The sequence below is a fragment of the Alligator mississippiensis genome, chromosome 3 (genome assembly GCF_030867095.1).
Source record: "Alligator mississippiensis isolate rAllMis1 chromosome 3, rAllMis1, whole genome shotgun sequence".
Taxonomy (NCBI): Eukaryota; Metazoa; Chordata; order Crocodylia; family Alligatoridae; genus Alligator; species Alligator mississippiensis.
The window spans coordinates 212,745,416-212,772,622 of NC_081826.1; the positions used below are offsets into that span (position 1 = coordinate 212,745,416).

Consider the following 27,207-nt stretch of genomic DNA (forward strand, 5'->3'; position numbering starts at 1 on the left):
ACCTGTTTTCAGAAATTGAAATAGCCTGTTTAGATATGTTCAAACAAAGGTCAGAATTTGATATGGCAAATTTATCTTACTAGAAAGGAAGGTTAATGTTACTTGAAGATGTAACATTAGCATCTATCAGGGTGCCTCAGGGCATTGCTGACGAGCTAAATAACATTTGGACAAATATCTAAAAGTCTGAACATCAACCTTGTGAGACAGTTTCATCCCAATGAAGGTCTTCTCAATCTTTTTCCATTCAACACTCCATTCCCCGAGCCAGACACAGAAGGGGGAAATGTTCTCCCTAAGCGAAATCAAATGCTGTCCCTCATACTTCTTAAATGTACAGAAGCAGAGCATAAAATCATATTCTCTAATAAGAACGGGAGGGAGTGCCTGCTACTATGAAGCAAGCAACACATACAACCACTACTGCCTCAGGAAAGGAACAATATTCCCATGAGCAAATTCTGTATCAACCAACACGCCAATTTTAAACAGGAAATTTGGATGATGCTAAAAGAGTGAAGCCTCCTTTCAAAGTTCATATCCATTGGATACTTCTAGACTTATCAATTTATAATTACTTAAGGGAATAAATGGCTTTTTGCAATTCAGATCACTAAAGTATTTATACTGTTGCATGTTTTTCAGTTCACATCTGGTTTAACAATATTTAGGTTACCTAACACCCTCAAAATCAGAGCACAAATGGGATAAATGGGAACAACAGTTGCCTATAGAATTCCCTTCCAAATCTATGATAGCTTTGGGAAAATGTTCATGCTTAACAGAAGGAGTAAACAAAAACTAAGCACAATAGCCTGGCTTGTTGTTCCAACTGTGCCAATTATGTGCTAAAATTCATGAGGTCTACAGATGCACCACAGGAGACCTTATAAACCATAACAATCACTCCAAGTTGTATAGATGTTGAACTATATGAAATGAGATAAACTTTTGCATGCATCATTCAGAAGTTGCTCCAATCAACATCAATAATCTTAGATTATTTCTTTTTTCACTAGAGAACTTTGGACATCCCTTGACCAGCCTGAGAAGAGAGGTTGACAAGTGGACTATACACATATGTCAAAGCCAAATAATTAAAATAAAAGCTTAAATATACATCAAATTTATTTTTTATTTATTAATAGCACCCAACGCTGTCTTATAGTGAAGAAATCAATAAAGGTTTTTCATTGTTTTCCTACCAGTGCATTTCCAAATCCAGGTGGACAATCTGGAAACCAGAAAAGCTGCTGTACCACTGACTGTAGGTCACAAGGATGCAGATCTTGTAAATGGATCCAAATATAAGTGAAGTAGTCATTTATGTCCAAAATCTGTAATAATAAGGAACTTTGGCCATTTCCACTTCCACGGTGTACTTCATTTTACAAAATGTTGTACCAAAAATAACTGCTGTTGAAATGGTAAAGATCACTGACTTAAATGTTCTGCATCACTTTATTGCATACTCCACGTGTTTGACTTACAATTTATGACTATACTGTGTGTGCTGGCTACAACAATGCTACAATGAGAGTGTGTATTTCAGAAACAGTCATGAAATGTAGGGACCTGTTTATACATTTTACAAAATGAACCAACAATACATTAAAACTGCAGCAAAAGTGGATAATGTAAATGGTTAAATTATAAATTCATTTGTTCAAAGGTCCAAATATTTCAATGAAAAAGATATATAAAAATGTAATAAAACATAAATTACATTTAAATGTCTGTACATGATTCATCTTTCAGGAAGGAGCACAAAATCAACATTCTGTACAATACTGCTTATTTTGGTCTTCTAAAATTCAAAGATCCATTTTCACTAAAAAAAAAAAAAAAAAAAGGCAGGAAACAAACATGGTTTTACATGCAATCTATGCAGTAATCTCACCAAAATCAAGTGAGATTATAACCCTGCAAAAAACACTTTTCCAATGTAGAAATGTGTACCTTGAGCCCTTTTTCTGTACCTGACAACCAACATACAGTTAGTTGGATTGTTAAATTAGTGCATGACCAGCTATGTTTCTTCTTTTGGTTAACAAAGTATTAAGGCCATGTGCTGCTAAAAATATGCAGTAGAAAGGGAACTTTTCATTCACAAGTGGAGTCAACTGATCTCATTGGGAAGTTCCTGCCACAGTCATTCAGTGGGAAAAAGACATTGCCTCTCTCTCTTTTCTCATGTTATGTCCAGTTTCCCTAATTATCTATTATAATACAAACATGGATCTATATTCTCAATTTGTATTTTTTTCAGATTTCTTTTTAAAAAAACACAAACAACAATCCTTTGTCCATTCTATCAAGGAGATAAATACTATATGCTAAGCTGTCCATCACATCCAGGGCACTTCCTTCAAGTTCTGATCAATCCTGTGCGTTACGGTAGTTTGGTTCCTTTTTCTGTTATTGACTTAAGCATAATTCCCTAAAATTACACTCACATATCATGATATACATGATGTGCAATGCTACTCTGCGATATGTTGCACAGCAACAGTACGTTATAGTAAAGCAGCTTCCCTCAAGAATGGTAGTCAATAAAAAGATTAAAAACAGCAATTCTATACCATCATGTTTGCAAAAATCTGATGGCAATGACGATCAATAAACCTGGTATATCATTACTGCTGCATTTCATACTGGTGGTTTATTTTTTAAGTCAGACCAAAAGTATTGATTTTAAATCAAAAAGACAACAGTCTCCATGCACTGAAGTGATCTGAAACTCTTAGTAATAAGGTCAGTTTCCTTAGGCTTCTGATTGCATCTCTGCTTCGTCCATCTGAAGAGTGTCATTATCACCCAATAATTCTGTTTCTGGTACAGAACCCTCCTCTTCCTCTTCTTCCTGAACAGGATTTTGGGCTATGTCTTCTGCACCATTATGTGTATCATCTGTGCCCTCTGAAAGCAGAGCAGCCCTATCTGCCACAGATGCATTGGAGGGAGCTGTTGTTACATAGCCTGTACTTGTGGAACCACTCCCACTGTGATGGGAACCTGGTTTTGGAATGATCTGTGGAGGTATCTGCTGTGGAGCCATTTGCATTGGAATCTGGACAGGGTAAAAATTTGGCAAGTAGGCTCCATAGGCTGGCATTGGTTGGTAACCATTTACAGGAATGTAGAGCTGAGGAGGTGGGACCATTGGTCTCATCTGCCCTTTCATTGGTATGAATTGTGGCTGAGGGAAAGCTTGAGTTTTCTGCTTTGGTCCAACATACCTAGCATTGCTGACATTACTAACAGGGCTTGTACTGAGAGAACTTGTTTGCGTAGTGTTGCTTGCCCCAGAGGTTTGGGCTGAGCTGTTGTAATTAGAAAGGTTTCCCCATGTTCTTAGTCTATTGTGTATGTCTTTAAATCTTGGTCTTCTGTTGGGGAATTCATTCCAACATTCTAACATCAAGGTGTATATCCACGTGGGGCAGTCATCAGGACATGGCAAAACCTGTCGATTTCGTATCATCTCAATGACATCCTGATTAGAATAACCACAGTATGGCTGCAGGCCATAGCTGAAAATTTCCCACAGTACAACTCCATAGGACCAGATATCTGAATCAATAGAAAATTTACCATACATGATAGCCTCAGGTGACATCCAACGGATAGGAAGAAGGGAATTTCCCATCAGTTTATAGTAATCAGCAGCATAAACTTCCCTGAAAAGGCCTAAATCCGATATTTTCACATTAAGTTTATCAAACACCAATATATTCCTAGTGGCTAAGTCCTTGTGAACAACATGGTGGCTAGACAGGTATTCCATTCCTGATGCTATTTGAGTTACAATGTGAAAAAAATCTGCTGGCTCCAGAGTTGATTTGACTGTCTTGTCATCATCAGTGCTGCCAACATCTGAATGAGGTGATCTCATAACTAAGAACTCATGAAGATCACTGTGAGAACAATAACTAAAAATCATGCTTATGGGTTGTTCTTTTGTCACTATTCCCAGCAAACAAACAATGTTTGGGTGCTGCAGTCGTGATCTCATCATTGCTTCATGTTTGAATTCTTCCCGAAGAGACAATTCTGCTTTGTCTTTCAGTGTTTTGATGGCAACAACTTGTGTAGGTTCACCGGGTGCTGTACCAAAGAGATGACCTTTGTAGACTTTTCCAAACCGCTCTTCTCCTAGTTCTTCCATAAACCGCACAGTAGATAGGTTGATCTCCTTAAGTTTTGCCTGAAAGATAGAAAAAGAACAGAAATATAAAGGTATATCTTAGTGTTTTCTAACACTACAATCTGCCATTAAAACAACCCCTACAGATTAACCCATAGGATGATGGTTTTGTGAATCTTAAACTTACATCCCGCATATTCAAAGAGATTTTGATTTTACTACCATGCTTGAAATGGATTAAATCTTTATCAGAAATGCAAATTTGAGATAATGAGTATTTCAACTGAAAAAAGACAAATGTGCTAGTATATTTCTTGCAAGTTAAAAAGATCAATTCTGGGTAAATTGGTCAGTTTTCATAAAACAGGAGTAATGGAAGTGGTTAACAATAAGACAATCAGACACTGTGTACATTTGAGACACAGGACTACCATTAAATCTCACTCCTTACTACACACTAGTTTATGAAATCAAAGCAGTTTTTAATAAGTGAAAATATTTGTTTGTTCAGTTGGTAGTAGCCAGAACAGATGTTGCCAGCTGTAGCAAACTGTGTATTGTCACTGAGAACTAGCATCTACTAAAAATTATGTAAAAAACATTACTTTAGTTTTGAACAGAATTTTAACTTGGAAATATCTTAATTAATCAGAAGATTATTTTCTAGAGGTTAAAGTATAGAGAAAAATTTGAAGCCATTTTGATTTTACTGATTGCTGAGGTACAGAGTCTTAGAAGCACCTAGACCCTACTGTAACCTCTTCCCACAAGCCAATGATGGTTTCATACAATTGGAAATGGAGGTACAGTGATTAGGAAGGAAAACTGTTGTGTGCACTGCTTGTTCTGCTTAAAAACATTTAAATCCAGAAAGCTGTTATAAAGAGCAAAAGTAAGTGCAAAAGAAGAAAAAATCCGTAGCATCAAGGTCTCCAGTTACTGAGGCAAGATATCAAAGCAAGGCATGACTAGTAGGGGTGTGCAAAGCAGGCTGTATTCGATTCCGATATGGCCCGATTCAGGGGGCAGTGATTTGATTAGTTGATTTGAATCACTGTCCCAATTTGATTCTGCTGAATCCAAATCTGAAGATTTGATGCTGATTTGGAGAATCAGCGATTTGGCCATAGACACAGCTTTAAATGTTTTTTCTACATACCTTGAGGTACCAGACACGGCTTGTAAATGCTGAGATGGTGGGGTGGATGGAGCATCCCACAGAAGGGGGGGGGGGGAACGACCCAGATGCTTGGCGGTGGACCTGTAAGTACTTCTGGTCCACTTCCGGGACCACCACTGAGCACATGGGGGAACACCCCTGCACTCTCCCGGATCAGCAATCAGCCACAGGGGGACCCCGGGTGCCCCCCCAGACCCAGAAGGCACCAGTCGCCAAGCCAAGGGGGCAGAGGAAAGCCAGGGGGTGCTCCACGGTGGACCTGGAAGTGGGTTGGAAGTGCTTCTGGTCCACTTCTGGGTCCGCTGGCAAGCATGCTGGGGACCACACCATGCTCCCATGAGATGCTCCATTTGCCCCACCATCTCAGCATTCACGAGCCACCTGGTACCTTGAGGTACGCAGAAAAAACATTTAAATCTGTGTCTACGTCCGAATCATCAAATCTCCCTGAATCTCTTTGAATTGATTTGGAGGGTTCCGATGCGATTCAGAGATTAAAAGGTTTCCCAATTCGATTCGGTGATTTGGCCACTGCATTGGGCCAAATCTCTGCTGAATTTAATCAGCAACCAAAGCTTCGTGCAGCCCTAATGACTAGTAATGATAATTCAACTCAACATGCCCATTTTGTATTACAAAGTATTCCTTAAGGCTAAAAGTTCTAGATGCAACTAATAATTTTTAGATGCTCCACCACAAATACCCTAAATGGACCTGATTTTTATAAAGTTGGTGATTGGTGCTTTCCGATGCCATTTAAACAGCTCTCAAATTGGACACCAAAAAATTGAGGCATTCAAAATCATGACACTTTGGAAAACTTTAGCCAAAGAAAATTCTGCAAAAAAATACCTGTTTGTGTTGATTAATAAGTGGCATTTCCATGTCCTGGCTAGGAGAAGCCATCAGTTGGCGACGTTGTGGGGTGGCAGCGGATGCCTTTTGTTTGTTTCTACACATACAGACCAAGAAGAAAAGGCAGGCGATAACCAAAGGAATGGCTATGCTGGGAACCAGGATGTAGAGAATCCCCATTTTGCTGTTGTCACGTGGGCCTGGTGAGAGTTTAAATAGTTACTAAAACATATATTCAAAGGCAAAGAAAATTCAAAATGCTACTCTGCACTATTCAGACTAATCTTTAAACCAACCAGAAGCAAAATCACATGATTTTGAATAGAAAATTATGTTCTAAGTAATGGCTTTTAATCCATTAACCACACAGTCATTTTCTTGTAAATATAAAATGAGAGTAACATGTTGATAGCACAAAACAGCAAGTTGGTATGAGGATGAATCATGAGGTTATCAGACCTGTTTAGTCTGTGCTGATTGTGCTAACTTGCTAATTTATCATTTTTTTTACGAGAAACATTATTTTTGAACCTCCCCCAACACAGAAATCACAGAATATAAATGACAGTGCAACTGAGTTAGCTTGCTTAGGGTATTGAGTAAAGTGATTAGTCTTTATCATTACCAAGCAGTGCAGTCTTCATCATTACAAAGCAGTGACCATAGTGTGATTAACAGCAAAGGCAAACAAAAGACAGCCCTCCTTATGCAACATTAACCATTTCATTAGCATTTTGTCCACTAATTTATCTTCCACTGGCTCTATTTTTACTCCCTAAAAGTAAAATTTTATCCTCACCTCCTAGTCATACCAATACTGTTTGGACCTACTGTTTTTGAGGCAGTCTTGTGTTGCAGACAGGCAAAAGTGAAAACAGTGTCAATTTATTACGAGTTCTCTAAAGCATTTACTAAATAATTGTATGTATATGGCATATGCAGCACTCCGTGATGTGTGTAATTTGAAAGATTTTATGCATTTCTTGGGAATGTCGTGTACAATCTGTGGCCATACTATTTGCGAGTGGTGCTTTCGTCTTAAACTTAGACCAATTTGTATCACTTTCTATCACGTTCTGCTAACCAGACTGTCTTTGCTAATGTTGGTGCAGTACTAATTCATTAACCTTATTTAGTTTTTTTTTGTATTTAGTTTAGGTGTCTTGTATGTCATATCATTTATATATGCCATATACTCATGCCTTGTATGTGGTCTTCAGTTTCATGCTTATTCTTCTAGTTAACTATAGTGTTTTATCTCCCTCTACAGGATGTAAGAATTCTTGTTCTCCAAAAATGCCTTACAGAGAAAAGGTATATAATTCTGAATAGTGTTAACAAAACCTGAGTTATACTTTAACAGATATGCAAGACAAAGCTACCTATATTAATACTAGACTCTGAGAAGTTAGAAAACTATACTTTGTAATACTACATAGAAAACACATGTAAATATTAATTATTAAATGTTTTCCCTACTTTTGCTCTAAAAGTTAAATAAATAGGCACTATAGACTTTCAAGTAACAAACTCTGGTCTTAACACAACTTTAAAAAGCACTGGTGACATACTAGACCCAATGAAATCCATGGAAGTGTAATTTGCTCTGTATATATAACAATATGCAATATTTAAAACTGTAAAAGCTGTAGCACAGTACTAGGGGGAAAAAAAAGATAATACATACTACAAGAAGGTACTTCACACAGTTCCATGCGTACGTTTTTATTTTGTGTAAAACACCAGGGACCCTCCAGTTGGCCTCCAGGATTTCGGCAATATGCATGTCCACCTCCTAGCTCTGGAAACTGTGTACTTGTCAGATCGTGTTTATGAGGATGCTGGGAGTCCCAATATTGACAGTTGTGGCCAGATTTGGTAACACCCACAGTCCCTCTATAATCTGCTCCTGAGCCATTGTAGCACTGATGATCTGTAACAACGAATTTCACAAAAAAATTAAAAAAAAAAAAAAAAAAGTGGAAGCAAATTGGTAAGGTCTTCAAACTTCATTCCTTGGATGAGCATGGAACAACCCATTTTAGGATTTAAAATAGTGATAACAGAGATGCCTTGGTCCTTTTAAAACTCTGTTTAGGTGGCCACTGACATCTTTAGGTACCTAAACACTTTTGATATCCAGCCTCAAGCATGTCACCCTTGTGGCTTCAATTAAAATGACTTGGTATATCTGAATATGACTTGGTGCAAAGCAGGCTGAGCCTTCAGAAATACAACAAAGCATAATTCAGAGGAATCAGGTTCCTCTGTTCATCCCAAAGGCCACATCCACATGACTGTGGACATTTGGTTCTCCGGGGACAACTAGCAGTGGGACACCTTTTGCTGCTGCTAGTTGTCCCTGGGGAATGCCTGTGCCACGCGCTCTTTGGTGCGCAGCAGGATACCCTGGGTGGAGTAGGGGAGGCTGAGGCCAGCACTGTGCTGGCTTTAGCAGCCTTACCTGCGTTTCTGGGGGCCTGCTGGGCCTGCAGCAGTGGCAATCCTGCTGTTTAGAGCCTGGCTGGCAGCCGAAGTGTGGCTCTGGCTGGCCAGGCTCCAGTTTTGAGTGGCGCGTGCTGCCCCTGTGTGCATTGCTCTGCTTTTTTTTGGCATGCTGCTACCTTGCAGCGTGAAGAGCTGAATTGGTGCTGCAGACTTTTCTGTGGTGCCACATACTGTAGAGTCACACTCGTCTGGATGCAGCAAAACAGATGTTGATCTGGAAGCCTAGAAATGCCTGTTTAAATAACCACAATATAAACTCCACATCACCCACAAATGTCTTATTCACTTTCCATCCTTTCAGATGCAGGCCTCTCCTTCCTTCCCAGGGGAATCAATATTACTATCTTTTAATATCTTCCTCTTTCCTTTATTTTGTACGTTCTTTGTTTCAGTTATTTCAGTCTTCTCTTCTTTTTTCTCCCCCTGCCAATTTGTATCTGCTTTATATCTGCTTATTTTTATTCAGTCTCTTTTCTTTTTGGTCTTATTTCTGCTGCTGTCCTGTTCTTGGCTGCATCTTTTCCATATTCTCAAGCTAGAGGTCTAGTTATACACTTTTTTCCTAAGTATTATAAGTATGGTGTTATAAGTATGGTATAAAGACATGACTATGTTTAGTCTTGTGAGTCTCCTTGTGGTCCTTCTGAAGCACACGCTTCTCTCAGTTGCAGTACACTGATAGTAACATGAAGAAAGTCTGAATTGTGCTGTTGCCGCTGGTAAATCTGCCCTGTGGGTACAGGTCTTTATTTTCCAGAGCTCTCCATTCAAAACCTTTCATGCTTAAATTATTTAAAGCTCCCTATCATCCTGTATATTCTATGATGGGGCAAGCTTGTGCTTTACAGAAGGCATGACATCTCTTTTATGAAAGCACTCAGTATGACCATAAGTCTTACATATGGTATCACAGGAAGCACCATCTCAAACCAAAATCTTGTTAGTGGTAGAAAAACAAAAAAAAAGATAAAGATAAAAGAGCTCAAGGCTTGAAACATCAAAGCTTACATCTGTTGAGCCTTTCCACAGGGATCCCAATTCTTATACAGTTGGCACCCTCTATTGTCTCCGGTAGTGGCAGGTCCTCACACTTAGGTAGTTGGAGCTGCATCAAAATACGGGGATTCGACCTCGCGATGTTATACTCCTGCCTACAGAGATCGTTCTCCAAAACTTCACATTCATCCCGACACAGCTCCCTTGGTTTAGGGGTCCGAGAGCGCTCATCACACAGTGGAAATACAAAGTGGCAGAACGATGGGATGGCGAACTGTGAGCACTGATCAGATAAATGGGTGGAAGTGCCAATCATGGTAAATGCAGCTGGAAAAAAGAAAATTACTGGCTAAGTACTAAAAAAATGAAAGAAATGAAATGATTTTCACATGAATATAACATAATTTGTCCTGAAAGGTTCCAAAGCCTCTGCAATAACAGTGAAATATGACATGCAGTATCAGTGAAATGTGGTCACTATGACATGGAGAGGAGAAGCCAGACAGACAGCTGAGATGCAGGGCAAAACCCAAAGTTCCACTGTTTCTGTAATGTCCATGCAGAGTATGTTGGACCCCAATGCTACAGAGTGTGGTCCAAGAGACCCTAGAGAATGAATCAGTGGTGCTAAATTTATTTGTCTTGGAGAAAAGAAGAACAGTCACGCCTGTCAACACATGAATCTATGGTTCCAAGGCTCCTAGTTAAGTCAATCTGAGTTTGGATCACTAAGCTTCCCTTTCTTTAGACTCCTATCAGCAAGTCACATATTGACAAGAAAGAGAAAGGAATCTTTTAATACTTGGTGAGGTGTTTCTATTAATAGATGCAAGAAGCCAAACAGGAAGCAGTCCTGAGAAGAAATTAATATTGATAATCTCAAAAGACTGAACACATTAAGATGACTGCTATAGTAAATTAGGGACTTGATCCTCTCCTCAGGCACTATTTATATACATACCACTTATCTGAGAGGTTTTGTGAACATTTTAAAGATATCCACAGATGCATCATATATCTGAGGGATGAATAAAACTGTAAATGTAGGAATAAGCCCTTCCACCAAAAAACCTTTTGAACTAGAGCTACTGGACTGCAAGAAAATCAGCAGTTAAGTTATTCAATACCCCATCTCTTTTGATAGGTTTATCATAGAATCATAGAAAGTTAGGGTTGGAAGGGACCTCAGGCTGTTATCTAGTCCAACCGCCTGCTCAAAGTGGGACCATCCCCAACTAGATCATCCCAGCCAAGGCCTTGTCTAGTTGGGTCTTGAAAACCTCCAAGGATGGAGCTTCCACCACCTCTCTGGGTAACCTGTTCCAGTGCTTCACTACCCTCCTAGTGAGAATTTTTTTCCCTAATATCCAACCTAAAACTCCCTTGCTGCAACTTGAGACCATTGCTCCTTGTTCTGTCATCTGCCACCACGGAGAACAGTTGAGCTCCATCCTCTTAGGATCCCACCTTCAGGTAGGCTGCTATTAAATCCCCTCTCAGTCTTCTTTTCTCCAAACTAAATAAATCCAGTTCCCTCAGCCTCTCCTCGTAAGTCATGTCCCCCAGCCCCTCACCATTTTTGTTGCTCTCCACTGGAGTCTCTTCAGTTTGTCCACATCCTTTCTGTAGTGCGGGGGTGGGGGCAAAACTAGGCACAGTACTTCAGATGTGGCCTCACCAGTGCTGAATAGAGGGTAATAATCATTTCTCTTGACTTACTGGCAACACATCTACCAGTGCAGCCCAGTATGCCGCTAGCCTTCTGGGCAACAAGGGCACAATGTTGGCTTATATTCAACCCTCATCTCCTTATTGTAACCCCCCAGGTCCTTTGCTTCAGAGCTGCTGCCCAGCCAGTCAGCCCCCAGCCTGTACTGGTGTATGGGATTGTTCTGGCCTAAGTGCAGGACTTTGCACTTTTCCTTACTGAATCTCATGAGATTTTTTTTTGGCCCAATCCTGCAATTTGTCTAGGTGTCTCTGAATCCTAGCCCTATCCTCCAGCATATCTACTACTTCCCCCAACTTGGTGTCATCTGCAAACTTGCTGAGGGTGCACTCCATCCCATCTTCCTGGTTGTTGATGAAGACACTGAACAAAACCAGCCCCAGGACTGACCCCTGGGGCGCTCCACTTGATACCAGCTGCCACACAGACATCGAGCCATTGATTACTCCACTCTGAACCCAATGCTCCAGCCACTTTTCTATCCACCTTAAAGTCCACTCATCTAGCCCATACTTCCTTAGCTTCCCTGCAAGAATGCTTTGGGATACTGTATCAAAAGCCTTGCTAAAATCAAGGTACACCACATCCATTGGTCTTCCCGAATCTATAGAGTCAGGCGTCTCATCATAGAAGGCAATTAGGTTGGTCAGTCATAACTTGCCCTTGGTGAATCCATGCTAACTGTTCTTAATCACCTTTTTCTCCTCCAAGTGCTTAGAAATGGATTATTTGAGGATCTGGCTCCATAATTTTTCCAGGGACTGAGGTGAAGCTGACTGGTCTGCAGTTCCCTGGATCCTCCTTCTTCCCTTTCTTAAATATGGACACTATTTTTGCCCTTTTCCAATCATGGCGGACCTCTCCTGAGTTTTCAAAGATGATAGCCAATGGCTCTGCAATCACATCAGCCAACTCCCTCAGCACCCTTCGGTGCATCCCATCCAGCCCCATGGACTTGTCCACATCCAGCTTTTCTAATTAGCTCCTAACCTGTTCCTTCACCACTGAGGGCTGCTCACCTCCTCCCCAAACTGAGCTGCCCGGTGCAGTAGTCTGGGAGTTGACTTTGCCTGTGAAGACTGAGGCAAAAAAGGCATTGAGCATTTCAGCCTTTTCTGCATCCTCTGTCACAAGGTTTCCTCCCCCATTCAGTAAGGGACCCACACTTTCCCTGATCCTCCTCTTGCTACCAACATACTTGTAGAAACCCTTCTTATTATCTTTCATATCCCTTGCTAGCTGCAACTCCAGTTGTGCTTTGGCCTTCCCGACTTCATCCCTGCATGCCCGAGCAATGCTCTTATATTCTTCCCTAGTCATCTGTCCAAGTTTCCACTTCTTATAAGCTTCTTTTTTGTGATTTACTTTACTGAAGAGTTCCCTGATAAGCCAAGCTAGTCTTACTGCACATCAGGATGGTTTGTTTCTGCACTCTCAGTAAGGCTTTGAAGTACAGCCTTGAAGTAGAGCCAGCCCCCCTGGACTCCTCTCCCCCTCAGTCTGGCTTCCCAGGGGATCCTGCCCATGAGTTCCCTGAGGGAATTGAAGTCTGTTTTTCTGAAGTCCAGGGTCCTTACTCTGCTGCTCTCCATCCTTCCTTTCCTCAGGATCCTGAACTCAATCATCTCGTGGTCACTGCTGCCCAAGTTGCCATCCACTACTACATTCCCCACCAATTCTTCCCTGTCTGTGAGGAGCAGGTCAAGCAGAGCATAGGCCCTAGTTGGCCACTCCAGCACTTGCACCCCAAAGTTGTCCCCAGTATTCTCCAAAAACTTCCTGGATTGCCTGTGCATTGCTGTATTGCACCCCCAGCAGATGTCAGAATGACTGAAGTCCCCCATGAGAACCAGGGCCTGTGATCGGGAAACTTCCACTAGCTGTTTGAAGAAAGCCTCGTTCACCACTTCCTCCTGGTCTGATGGTCTATAGCAGACCCCACCATGTCATCACCTTTGTTGCCTTCCCCTGTGACCCTAAGCCAGAGACTCTCAACAGGCCTATCTCCAGTCCCTCTCTTCAGTGCCAGCTACCCTCCTACTACCTACACCAAATGTATCATCAATCTCTTCCTGAACAGCCAGAATGCTACTTCTTCAACTCTAACCCTGTTTACTGCTTGGATATCCCTGCCCTTGGATATATGAACATGTTGTTGCATCAATTCCATTGTGAATAGTGGTGTGAATGAGTTTGCACTGGTGTGTGCAAAGTGAAGCAGGCTAATAGACTGCATATAGGAACTGTGAGATGCACTTACCTGTAATGGTTAGAAAGAAGGGTAAACATGAATATGTGTGTGTTCATGGGCAGCATTTTATTCACATTGATGGGAGGCATAGACAGAACAGGATTAGGTGGCAAGAGCATGGGGCTAAAGTGGTCCATGCAGATGTGCCAGAACACTGGGGATGCTGCCTAAGTGTACTGTGGGAACCATCCAGACCTAAATGATTTAGCAGAGAGACAGTGGGAGCAATGTCACAGATCCCCAGCTTCTCTGCATCCCTACTAAATGCCTATGTTCCCCAAGACCCAATCAACCATTCATGTTTCCTAAACCCCATTCAGTTTTCTTGCCCCTAGCTTCTAGCCTGCTTCCCTTGTTCACCAAGGCATGGGCTTTGCACCATCAGAAACAGGCAGAGATGAATGAAACATTTTCATCAGAAACTGAAGTAGTTGAGGGCACTGGGATACAAAGACACATTACAGTGGGACCTGGAGATTTAAGAAAAACATCATCTATCATCAGAGTCAACCTAAAATGACAAGAGTTGGCAACACTGAAGTAACTGAAGAAATTCCAATAATGTAAAATTGTTAGCACAGAAGGCAAGGTTTGCTCTTGAATCCTGAATAAAAATTCCTTCCCTGTAGATATGGTGCTGTTCTGTATTGCTTTTGACTATAATTTAAATTTGGACAGTAGGTGTCACTATTACCCATTCACACAGAGTCACTTTCTTCTCAGTATGTTGTACACTTCCTGATATAAATGATGACTTTTCTTAAAACAGTTTTTTTATTTAGTAAGTAAACTACATTGGTCCCCCCAAATTCTACATATTTATACAAAGATTTTCCAGATATGCTGACACCCCAATGACTTTCCAGGCACACTGAAATGTTCTGTTTAAAAACGTTCAAAACAACTGAGCACATTGTAAAATCTAGAGTGATTATTTTATTAGATGTATTTGGTAATCATCTCTTAGATTCACATGCTTTTAAAATGCACTGTAGTTATGCCTTCTCACATGCAACCTACATATGCAATCTTTGGGAATCCCTTGTAGTCCAAGATGATTGTCTTCCATGACTATAAGGGCCTTGGTTTTGAAACATCTGCTTAGATGGACCCCTGCACATGCACAAAGCCCCATGGTGGGCAGTGAAGTTTTATGTGAGCCCAGGGATAATGGCTGCACATGTCTCTTGGCAGGTTCACAGCATAAGTCATGTATTGAGCCTATCGCTAAAGAGAACTCCCATCAGTAACCTTCCTCAACTTCAAGCCTCCATAACCAAACCTAAATTCCTCAACCACCAGTATTACTGAACCAACAGGCTGAAGATCACATTTGTCCATGCCCTACATATTTGAAAATAAATTTGTTTTGATCAAAAAGTAGTTTCGTTCTCTGGAAGCCCTCATTGTAGCAAGCATTTTTGTCTTTTTTCTTCATAGATTATTCAAGAGTGAGGATTCTAGTTTTTTTAAGATTGTATACTTTTTGAAATAGCTAAAAAAGTCAGTATTCAAGTGCTGGCAAGGAAGATGACATTGAATGGCAAATAGGTATGCACTGTTCACTGGTAAAAATGACAGAGGGGAGTAGAGTAATAGTAGAAGGTGGGAAAGCAAATAGTATCCTACTAGCAGGTGAACTTGAGTCAAACCCTGAACAACACAGAACGTCAGGGTTTTCAAAGTTTGGACCTGAATTTTGTGTTCTGGCACTATCTCTAGTTACTAGAAATTTTGGTTTTAATGAGTAGGAAACAAAGTCAAACTTCTGTTTTGGTGGTGGGGGGTGGAACTTATTCGAATGGATGTGAACAAATGGTGAGCTAACTGGCAGCAGGGTTCCATCCATTTTGTTCTCTGCTCCAAGAAGTCCACTAACTGTTCTATCGAGGTGCATTAGAAACACTGCTATTAATGTCATGGATCACTCTGATGTGGCCCAAAAATTACATGTTAAACTACTATGCTTTAAAAGTCATTAAACTTCTGGACACCAAAAGATTCAGAGTGGGTATATCTATCTACCTGTTCATTAATGAGCTTTTGCTACTGCACATTAAAGTTAGTACCTCTAACTAACTAAATGCGCATTAGGCTGCCCTAACGCACAGTAGCAAAAGCACACACTTTTTTAGTGAAACTTAATGTGCAGTAGCTTAATTTTACTGTACCTTAGTGTATTAGCACCATTTTTGCCAGGACACTCTAATGTGCAGTAAAATAGTCTACTGCACATTAAAGTGCAAGTATAGACATGCCCAGTGTGTATCAAAATAGTATTTAGAGACAAAAATCAACAGGGACAGGGTATAGGAAGGCCAAATCTTACATTATATAAAGTAATTATATCAGAACTGTACTGGGATGTAGCAGAGGAGGAAGCATAATGAAAAAACTACCATATCTGTTTCAAGAAAGCCAAAACACAATCATTTTTCATTTCTCAAGAATGTACCTGATGTTTTAAAATTTGCTTCTCTTTGAATCAGTAATGTAAAAGGCACGAGTATAAATTACAAGCTGTTAAAAAGTCAAGCCTTTGACATTTCACTTAGGCTGAAAAATGTTTTTAAAACAAGAGGAGATTTTTGCCCTGAAAAGACAAGGTTTTCTGAACACAAGAGAGGGAAAAGGGGTTGCTTATTCAAACCTTAAAATAAGGATATCATGATTATAAAATTAACAGTGTTTGCACTTGTCTTGGACACTTGAACAAATGTCGTTTGTCCTACTTCAGAGGTGTATGATCCTACCAGTAATTCGGTTTTCAATTTCTCCTTGCATCTGGAGAGAGTCAACATAAATGGTCCTGTTTCCAATGATTCGTGCACATGCAATTCCTCTGTAAGGCTGACAGAACCCATCTTCCTGGTAATCTTCCCTGCAAAAGACAAATTTGGATTGTATAAGCGCATCTACAGATGTCTTGCTGTCCCCAAAGAATTTTTAAGAATTTTATTCTTATAAAAAGGTTGTAAATCTGGAATTCTTCAGTTCTCCAGGTGCTGCTTTCTCCCTCCAATTCCCTTTATACCACTCCAGCAGTATTTATGGAGGTACCACTACAAGCCTCTAATTCAAGAAAGGAACAAAGTAAGAATCAAGAATACTCATACAATTATATGCTAATGAAAATGTGATTTGACAGAGGAATCTATTAGAAAGCTGCTAGACTGAGATAGTAATATAGGTTGCATCACATATCCTCATACATTCCTAGCATATAACTGAATTCAATGAAATCAGACAAACAGTTGGTTCTCTTCTCCCACTCCTTTCAACCATTCTTCAATTCCTGCAGCAAACAGCAAAATAGGACTTGCCAAACTTTAATTAACATACAACATAATTCTGAACTAAAACAGAATTAAAAATAATCAGTGGTTACCTTCTTTTCCCTCCCACCTTTGTCAGATTTGGCGGCAAATCTCTCTTCATTGAGCATACTTTTGCCCTCCCTTTCACCAGTAAAATATATTGTTGTAAAAGGAGTGTTCTATTAACACTGAGAACTCAACAGCATGTTTTGGCACTTTTACCTACAGAATAATTTAAAATGCATATTTTAATGTGGTACTTCAAAGTTCTCCACAGGTTGGCCAACCTTGTTTGCCTTATTGTCATATCATGATAGCACTTCCTATTTTTGCTCCTTCAAAGGGGCCTTTCTTGACTGCTTGTGTGTCTTTGCACTTTCTTCCTTATGGCTTCCCATAGGTGGGAGAAAACGCCTAGCTAGTATCTGTGAAACCACCATGTTATCCTCCTTGTAGCTCATACCAAGAAGAACTATGGAAAGCTGCCATGTGATAGAAAGTTGGACAGGGAATGCTTTGTTACCCATCTGACTACTGAGTTGTGACTACTGAACAGCTAAGAACAGTGCATGCAGTAAGTCTGTGTTAAAATAGCCCATTATTTTTGTTACTCCTATGCCGTGCCTTGTCTTTCACCTCATTGTTTGTCTCGTTTACTTGCTATATTTTGCCTCTTATATTAAAATGTTTGGAGGTGAAGGGGCGGACAAGGAGAGGGAGGACTTTCATTTACTGAATGTTTAAAAAGAGCTAAAAACAATGGAGTTCTGATCTGCTTGAGGACTTTAGGCACTAAATAAATATTTAGGCCTGCAAATAGAGATGCACCAATACATTGGTCCATATTATACCAGCACCGATAAAAGGAAAATTGACATTTTCAATAATTGGCTTTTTTTGGCTGCTGTGGCTGATAATGTTGCCAATACATGCCACATGCATGTGCACAGCTGCGGCATGAACGCAGCCAGGAAAACAGCCTGACAGCCTGGAAAGTAGTGTCCAGCTGGTAAGGGGCGTGGTGTTGGGAAGAGGTGTGTGGGGAGGGGCGGATTGAGGTCCCCACAGTGACGGAGGAAGTGGGAGGGGCTGGAGCAGGGGCATGGGATGAAGTTGCATGTGGCTCATCCCAGAGGCACAGGGGGTGGGGAAGGGGAGCAGCTCCTGCTGCTGTATGCAACCCTGGGGGAGGCATGGTGGGTATGTGCCCTCTGGATCTGAGCACAGGGTGAGAGTGGACTGGGGGCAGTGCTGGGCTCTTCCCGGAGAGGGGTGCTGGGCTGGGGTTGCACTTTGGGCAGGCAGGGTGGGGTGGCTGGCAACAGCACAGGTAGGGGAAGCTATGGGGGGTCTCAGCCACTGTAAAATTTGCTGTAGCTCCCCCCATAGCCCCACAACCCCTCTCCCAGCACCACCGTCCCCTGCCCCATCCCTGCCTGCAGCCCTGACCCAGCCCCTCCCCCCCTGCTGGGAAGAGCCTGGCACCACCCCTGGCTCGAAGCAGGCAGCCTGCTCTTGCACCACACACAGCTCTGTGGGGCTCATGCCCCTAATGCCTCCCCCTGGACCAGCTGCTCATGGCTCCGTCCCATGCCCCTCCCTGCCCTGGCTGGGCAGCGCCTAGCCTTGCCCCAGCTCCATTCCCTCACCGTGGGGGTTTTGATCTGTGCCCCCGTGTCCCTTCCTCCCCACAGATTTACCAGCCTGATGCTGCTCTCCAAGCTGCTAGGCTCATTATTGGCAATCTGCTCGGTATTGGCTGGCATGGTTCGTTAATAATCGGCCATCGGTATCAACCCAAAACATCTTCGTTGGTGCACCCCTACCCACAATATAAATGTTAGATGTTAATAAAGTAATCATTTATCTACAAATATAGAATTAAGATTGACTTCAGCAGAGGCATTTCACTGTGCTCCAATGCAGAACAATGTCAAGGTAGAGCCTGGTGCTTTCAGGACAAGCTAACTGTCACAATGAACTATTTTAAGCTGCAGACTCATTATTGTAATAAAACCTCTTATTTTGTAACAATTCCCAAATATGCTGAGTCTGAAACATCACACTGTTGCACTCGCACAGTTACCAAGTCGAGAGAACCTCAATGGGAAGCCAACTATCTTCGTAATTAACTGAAGAAATATAAAACCCCTATTTGACCTCTTTCTCACAGGCAGAGTTCAAACACCTACCCTGGGGGAAATAAGTCAGTGATGAGATCTACATGTAACTATACCTGACATTCCTCCTATACCTCTGTGTGGAGGATACCTTGATAAGAACAGGAACCTTGCCAGTATAAAGAATCTGCAGGAATAAGTAATCTAAACAACAATGTTTTGGTGACAAAAGTAGTATGATCAGTTATTCAGTGTCAATATATTTATTTCTGTCATGAACTTTTAAGGACAGGTCAGATACTATATATATATACACATGTATGTTAATACAGATTTCCCCTGTGGAGTGTAATAGTGAACTGCTGATTAAACTAAACTGGATAGGGCCATTACCATGGATGCAAGCAAAAGTAAACAGTAATTTGATGTCAGAAGTTCTGACAGAAGCAGGCCTCTTGTTAAAATACATTTGGCATGTATCCTGTGTATCTGTCTAGCATACGTCAGGCAAAGCATTAAAGAGAGTCTGGCTACCATTAATGACCTAGAGAACTAAGCTAGATTTAACCCTTTTAACAAAGACAGTCAATTTTCAGCTTTGTAGCATTCCTAGGCTTCATTCTCCAGTCAAACACAGTTCTCTGGAGTCACAGGAAGCTTTTGATTCATGTCCCAAACCAGATGTCAGTAACTTAATTTATGATCAGAGCTGGAGTTAGAGCTGCTATGGCTGAAAATAAGCATAAATTAAGACTTTTCAATTTCCTGTTTCTTTAGATGTAAAGACTCTTCTGATCAAGAACATTGTTAGGAGCAGAACTTGACTCCAGGGTCAGGTACAGACATTACACTTTTACTGGTAGTGACTGGAAACAAGACTGTACCCATAACAGAACAGAAGTTCGGCACACACAGACTGGTTTAAAAATGGTGGAACCTGGTTTAATACTTGTCCCCCCCCCCCCCCACAAACACACACCAAAGGGCAAATATATGTTCTGTTTGCTACCAATCTAAACTATGCCACTTACAGGAAACCATGCAACTTCATGCAATTCTGTCTTGGGCTTTTTGAATGTGTGTACCTAGCCCAGTAGAACAGTCCACAAGAGCTCACTTTATCCCACCTGCTAATATCTTAACCATAAACTCCAAAGAAAAGAAGCATTTTGTTTTTGTCCTTTAATAGTCTTTTAAAAATAGATATTTAACAATACTATCACATTACTTGTTCTCCTACCTTTTTCTTCTTTTTTTAACATGGGTGTATTAGGAATATCAACAGTTGTGAATTCCATACCCCTCCCCAACCCTCTCTGGGAGACTCTTTTAAAGACCAGATACCTGCAAACAGCACTTTGTTGAAGTAGAGACAGAATGCCATTTCCTTGACCCGCCCCCCCCCCCAACAACTTTTCTCCCAAGTTTTCATCAGGTGTGTGAATAAAGCAGTTTTAGAGAAACAGTACGACTAAACTTGCCCACTTCTCTTAATGCTCCAAGTTCAGTTTCTGTGATGTCATATCCCAACTAGTTTTCCAGCAAATAAGAGGAGTAAATTTGTAACACAAGGTTGTCACCTAAGCTAGCAAGCAAGAAATACTGAGGAGAGAGGAGTGGCTTAGATTCTAACCATAAAAGAGCATCAACTGAGCTGGCTTGGGCACCTATTTCTTGCAAAAAAGTAATGCTCTTCACCCCAATAGCCAGCCATACAGACCTGCCTGTGATATGGAAAATCACAGTTCAAATTCTTCCCTCTTATTTGGAGCAGGAAACTGAACTCAGGATCATGGCTTAACCCTTGGGATATTAAGTATGTTGGCATGGGAGTTTCTCAACCCCTCCTGCTGAAGGTGTTTCATGTTGCAAAACTATTTTCAATTTTTTCTTGGGCCAAAGAGAGAGAGGGAAAAAGTAAGAGACCGACTCAATAACTCAGTGGCTAAGGACTGCACCTGGGATATGAGAATGCTAGGTTTCTGTTCTTGCTGCAATGAATAGTTAATTTAAGCTTCAGCAAGAGAAACGGACAGAAATTCACCCTAAAACAATGAACAACCTTATAGTTGAGCATTTCACTAGTAGATGGGAGACCCAAGATCAAATCCCTGCTCCAAATGAGGCCAGTGGCAAAACTAGGGTGAGGAAACCACCCTGGGCACCATCTTTGGAAAAGGAGGTGAAATGGCTCCCACTGGTAGCTGTGCAAAGATACTGGCGATGGAGTGGCAACTGGAAATCACCATTGCCCCTGTTCCTTGAGCACCCTGCTGCATTGCTACACTGATGAATCAGGAAGAAAAGAGACCTGAACTGGAATTACGTACATCCAAATGAGTGCTCTCATCACAAAGGAAGGAGCGTAAGAGAGGCAGTGGGGAACCAACTCTTACTTTTCATGTGGAGTTAGGCATGCCCAGAACACACATGCTAGTTTGGGCTTAGAAGGCTAGAAAGGAGGGAGGATGCCTGCTGAGACAGGTGTGAAAAAGGCACTGATTATCTCCGGCCTGTCAAGATGCAGCAGAAATTTAGATATCAGCTATAAGCTTAAGTTCTCTTTCTGAATCTAGCCCATCTTCATTAGAATGTAGGATATCTCACTGATAGTTTAGTAGCATTTCAGGCCATAGACATATTACATGGAAAATAGAAATGTCAAAAGAGGTCTTTTTATAGACTTGCTGTACAGAATCAAAATTGTCATCCATTACTGAAGTTTCATTTTGTAACATTTATTATTTCCTCCCTATATATATGTCAGTGACAAAACATCAACACTATTTGGAGTAACATAACATAGTATTACATAGGAAACAGGACTGGAAGGAGCCTCCTTGGCCATTGCACGCAGTCCTCTGCATTCATAGGCAATCATTAATTGAAGGAATTATCTTTATCCCCAAAACAGCTACTTCAAAACCTCATCCACAACTACAAGTAATGAAAACCAAAGCACTAAACATTATATGCAAATATTCATCTCACTTCAATTAGGTATCTGGAATACTGATTTTAAAATATCTGTAAGTATTGTATGCTATGATACTATTGATCAAAAATATTCCGTGTGTGTGTGTGTGTGTGTGTATACACAGACAAACAAAAAGAAGGAAAGAAAGAAAGAGGAAAATAATAATTAAATACTACTTTAATATTACATGTGAAATAATGACAGCTAGATAAAAACTTCAAAGAAAAGACCTTCAAAGCAAAGAGACTTTTCTTAATGGCGAAGTTGAAATATTGAAAAGAATCCGTATTGACAAAATGTAACATATGACAACTCTGTAACACAGTCTATTGTATGCATCTGTCTCAGATGAACAAGCTGGAGGGCGTATTAGAAAACAGTGTTTTAACATATGAAGAGTGACTCATGGAAACTTCATTCTATATTAAAATCCTTTCCTGGAGGTACATGAAAATAGAGAAGTCAAATTGGAGTCTGCAGTAAGTACTCACTTAGCGTCCCTGACAATAAAAAGTGATCTGACCTAGTGGCTTTTGTTGAAAAATTCAGAATATCTCTGCTTTAAATTTGGATGTTAAATATGACATCTCATATGCTACGACAGGAGAAAGGAACACACAGGTTTTACACAGATGGTGCACAGAAACATAAAGGCATAGCAAGTGTTTAAGTATTTGACACAAGTTCATTCAGTCTACTTTGAAAGTGGAGGGAGGAGGGACTTTGTATTTGTTTGCTAACCAGAATGTTTCTTTCTGAATAGCACAAACTCAAGATAGAACAAAAGGAAAACTTACTATAACTTTAAACCACTCTCTTGGTTAAGGTACAAATACATGTCTCTTTTCTGCAAAATTGTCACAAATTCTCTCACTGAGAATTTTCTGAAAATTGTTAGACAAGGAAAACAAAGAATGTGAATTGTTAGTCACACGGTACTATGCAGTACCTTTGTTTATAAACTGCTATAAGTCAATTATATACTGATATAAGGAATTCATATCTGAAGTTAAATCAAAATATGCCCATTACAATAAAGTGTAATATAGATTCAGATTAAAATATAAGGGGGGTTTTAGTATCATTAATTCATTTCCCAATAACGGCCGACAGATTGAAAAAATAAGTAATTAAGAGCTCCGTCCTGCTAGAAAAATGAACTGGAATTAAGGGAATGGAGTAACTAAGTCTCATTTCAGAAAAAGATACCTCTTAAGAATATAGTTAAGATTTCATGCCTGCTCAAGAAAGCACTGGTACTTATGATCAAATCCTTTCCTGAATCATAGTTTAAGAGATTACAGCAATATGAATTTTTAGAAGTTTCTGATGTTTTCCTCATTTTACAGAAGAGAAGTGGAACTGTAAATGTCTTTAGTTTCCAGGCTTGTTAAATTCGAGCCAAACAGAAATCTGGTATTTTCCATGTAACATCTCTGTTGATCACAGTGCACTTACGATTTGGCACCCAAATATTAAGATGACCCTCAGTCTAGGGATCTAGATAGATGGTTATATTTAATATATTTCAGAAAATTCAACTTTAAAATATAATATATTTATCTTCCTACTATACTATACAGAATAAACACAAAAGGATTACTTGAGGTAGATTCCTTTTGTAATGTGACAACCATCTACTTAAATACACTCAGAGGTCTATAGTAGCAGGAATCGCTACTGATCTTCCAGCAACTGAAAAAAATTAAAGCAGTTTATAGTATGTAATAGATAATTGATAGATTAGTTGAAAGATTCCATAGAAATTTCCATAAGGGAACTATAAATGCTGTTAAAATTGCCCATACTTATATCCACAATAGATTTGTCTACCTGTGCTTCAGGCACTCTTCCTACACTACTGGCCTCAGATACGAAATACAATTCAATTACAGGTTATTAAAGGTGGGAAGAGGAGATTAGTTAATTTGTCTGGGGCTACTGGGAGTAGACTTGTAAAGTAGGTGTAGATAGGTACTGAAAAGACTGGAATTAGAGGCTGGGAAAAAGGTCAGAAGTTGGTGATCATGTTTGATATGGGCAGAGAGGCAAGAGAATTTTTCCCTTGTGGGAAACTCCTAAGATTTCTGATAGGAATACATTGGAGTGAATATGTCTCGGGAATTCTTAGGACAGAAGCCACAGAGACAAGAGTATTTAAAAGTCAAACCAGCTGCATCAGAGAGATAAGGATATTGCAGTCTCTAAGCCCAGAATGTAGCTATCTGAAAGAGAGGAAGCATTCAAATTAAATGATCTGCAATACAGAGAATTAAAGGAATAAAATAAATATGTTTAGTTAAAAGGAAGCAAATCACACCAATGTGGGATAACATTTTCAGAACAGTGTTCAGGAGGGGACCATTAAGGGCTAAAGAATTTCTAAATTTTAAATAAAAATACAAAACTGGTTTGTTTAAACTGTATTTCAAACCAAGACATTTTATAATCTACTACTGCAGCTCTGGTTATATGTTCCAGCTACTCCTAAAAATATTTTCAAGTCATTCATAATATGTAGTGCTAACTCTAGGGAAGCTAGCTGGGCTCATAAGAGGGTCACTTTTCCAATCCCAGACTGAGTATGTTTCCTCTAACATCTACTCCTCCCCCTAAAAACAGCAAGTAACGTGGAAGAGAGTCTAGAGAGAACAAAAACCTAAATGTTACCTTCCTAAAACGGTCATTTGTATGAAAATTTGTAACATGCCAAAATTTTAGAGAACATGTGGTAGGTTTATTCAGAAAATATTCTTATGGTGAAACAGACTTTGGATACATAACACCTGACTAATATGCAACAAGGAAACTTTATTTCAGAATATTTTTTGGCTGTGTACTTGAAAGGGAAATCTGTAACTTTAATTCTGAGGAAAACCATATGATTTTTATTCTAGTTCTTCTGAGAGTGTTAAATCAGATTAACACTTGTAATGAGAACTATAGTGTAATTTAAGATTTGCTGGGGACTGCTAATTAGCGAGAGAGCTGTTTCCTCTTTGGGCCTGGTACTGTTCCAAAGTGGTTAAAGGGAATTATTATTGACTTCAATGGCAATCCTATTGACGTTTAACTAACTGATGCACATTATGCCCCTATCCATGGAGAAGAAGGATGCGCTCAGTATTCAAAAGCACTCTTTAGTTTAACTCCCCTCCCCATAGAAACAGTTGAGCTATGGCTGGGTGCTCTGAAAGTTCAAACATTACCAATGTATGTTAAGCTAGAAGACAGAAATAAAATCTTTTCCATTCAGGAGCAGAAGGGTAATAAGTAGTATCGAAAAAGAAAAGGAGTTCTGCAGTTTTCATTTCATAAACTAAACAGAGGGGCCACATCTTCAACTTGTATAAATGGACATAGCTCAGTTGAAGTCAATGGACCTATGACAATTTACACTCCTGAGGATATGGCCCGTGAATTTTGCCCCACACAGTTAGTTTCCCTGCAGACCCAAAGATTATGGTTACTACATACTTGGAACTTCAGGATTTCAATCGAAATGATGCAAAATCGCATGTTGTTTCACTGTCATTTCCTAGATTGAAAATTAATCTGTATTTTGTCGGCTTTTAGTGAGAAAAAATAAATTGAATTAATTCCTTGAAAAGTGGTATTTAAAGTAAGTGGTATTTAGTCAACAAATGGTCATCTTAAAAACAATTTGGGCTTGCAACTATTAGTTTCCTAGTATATGTTATTGCTAAAGTTCTAGAAAATGTCTTAAAATTGTTGAAAATGTACGGGTCTTTTTGCCTCTCTGAAACAATGTCAGGCATGTTTAACTTGTTAGCATCAAACACAGTAGCTGATGTTTCATATTAACCCAGATAACCCAGACAGATCCATAATAGTTCTTATTTTGTTGTAATGGTCATCATAACATAGGTTAATCCAAAACACAATTCTTCATGAGAATGAGAAACAAACATGAGAAAAATATGATGTTTCTCTCAAGTAATAATTTGCAACCAGCATAACTCTCTTATATTGTAAATGTTTCTTTAACTGGATATAATGAGTCAAGTGCTTTCTTAAACACAGATCCAACAGGTCCAACTATTAAGGATGTTGTCCAAAGAGTTTTGTCTATGAAATTTTATTAAAAGTTTTCTCCTTTTGTACACTGTAATTAAAAATTGCATGGGAGTAGGATGGCCTTTTATGTCTAATTTATATTAGGAAGATATTTAAAGGGTAAAATCTATATTCAGGCATATGCTTAAGTGTATAGCTGCAGTGGCATGGACTGTAAGCAGATGCTTGAATATGCTGCTGTACTGGGGCACTAGCATGTGTATACTAAGTACTGGCTACACTATTCAATTAATTAAATAGTTAAAAACAGCAGAAAATGTAGACTTAATTTTCATACAACCAGTCTGTGTCATTTCACCATCCAGAGCCCAGTAGCCACCCAGAGCCCAGTATCCTCAGTATAAGTGAACTTGGCAAATTACTACAGAAGCAAAAGAAAGGTGTAGCAGAGTGTTCATTAGGCAACATTAACTATTAAATGTTAATATACATTCCAATATTTTCAGTTATTTTAAGCACAATTGGAAAAAACGTACCAGAAAATGCTGTTACTTATAAAGGAAAGCCAGAGAGATCATATTTTTAGTCTGCTACCCATAAAGGGAAGGATACTAGACTGGCTTCTAACATAAGAACTTAGAGTCAATCTCCAAAGTGACTCTACAGGGGGGAAAAAAGTTGCTGTTCTAACAATAGCCCTCTACTGTTGTCACTGAGCAGCACATTATAGCTTCAGTCTGATCTAAAGGTCCAAAGAGGTCTATAAAATCATGAAGGGTGAGTACAAAATGAAGAGGCAACTGTTATTCACCAAGTCCCAAAATACTAGAACTAAGGGACACCCACTGAAGTTAGTAGGAGACAGGTTTAAACCAACAAGAGAAAGTTATTTTATATGTAATGGTTAGTTAACTTGTAGAACTCATTCCCACAGGAGGTTGTAGTGGCAAAAGGACTAGGCAATTTTGTGTATGATAAATTCATTACTATGAAACAGAACAGTCAAAGACATATCCTTTGATACCTTTAAACCTATGATAGTGGGTACAATAAACAGATGTACTTGGCTCAGTGTTCTCTCCCTCTAAA

The 27,207-nt window shown here is 39.9% G+C and overlaps 1 protein-coding gene across 2 annotated transcripts in view; it reads right to left on the reverse strand.

Moving 5' to 3' along the window:
• Positions 1-1,117: 1,117 nt before the first annotated feature.
• The window catches only part of ROR2 (receptor tyrosine kinase like orphan receptor 2), a 257,593-nt gene continuing 231,503 nt past the window's right edge, over positions 1,118-27,207 (reverse strand). Inside the window, exons 5-9 of one of the 2 annotated variants that reach the window (XM_014608796.3) lie at positions 16,420-16,547; positions 9,699-10,013; positions 7,870-8,115; positions 6,180-6,382; positions 1,118-4,207 (exon numbers count right to left, since the gene is read on the reverse strand). In XM_014608796.3, the coding sequence (XP_014464282.2) occupies positions 2,765-4,207; positions 6,180-6,382; positions 7,870-8,115; positions 9,699-10,013; positions 16,420-16,547 (2,335 nt within the window). In that variant the 3' untranslated portion in view covers positions 1,118-2,764. Of the gene's footprint in view, positions 4,208-6,178; positions 6,383-7,869; positions 8,116-9,698; positions 10,014-16,419; positions 16,548-27,207 lie in introns of those variants that run through there. The other variant, XM_019478126.2, reaches the window with a different exon arrangement.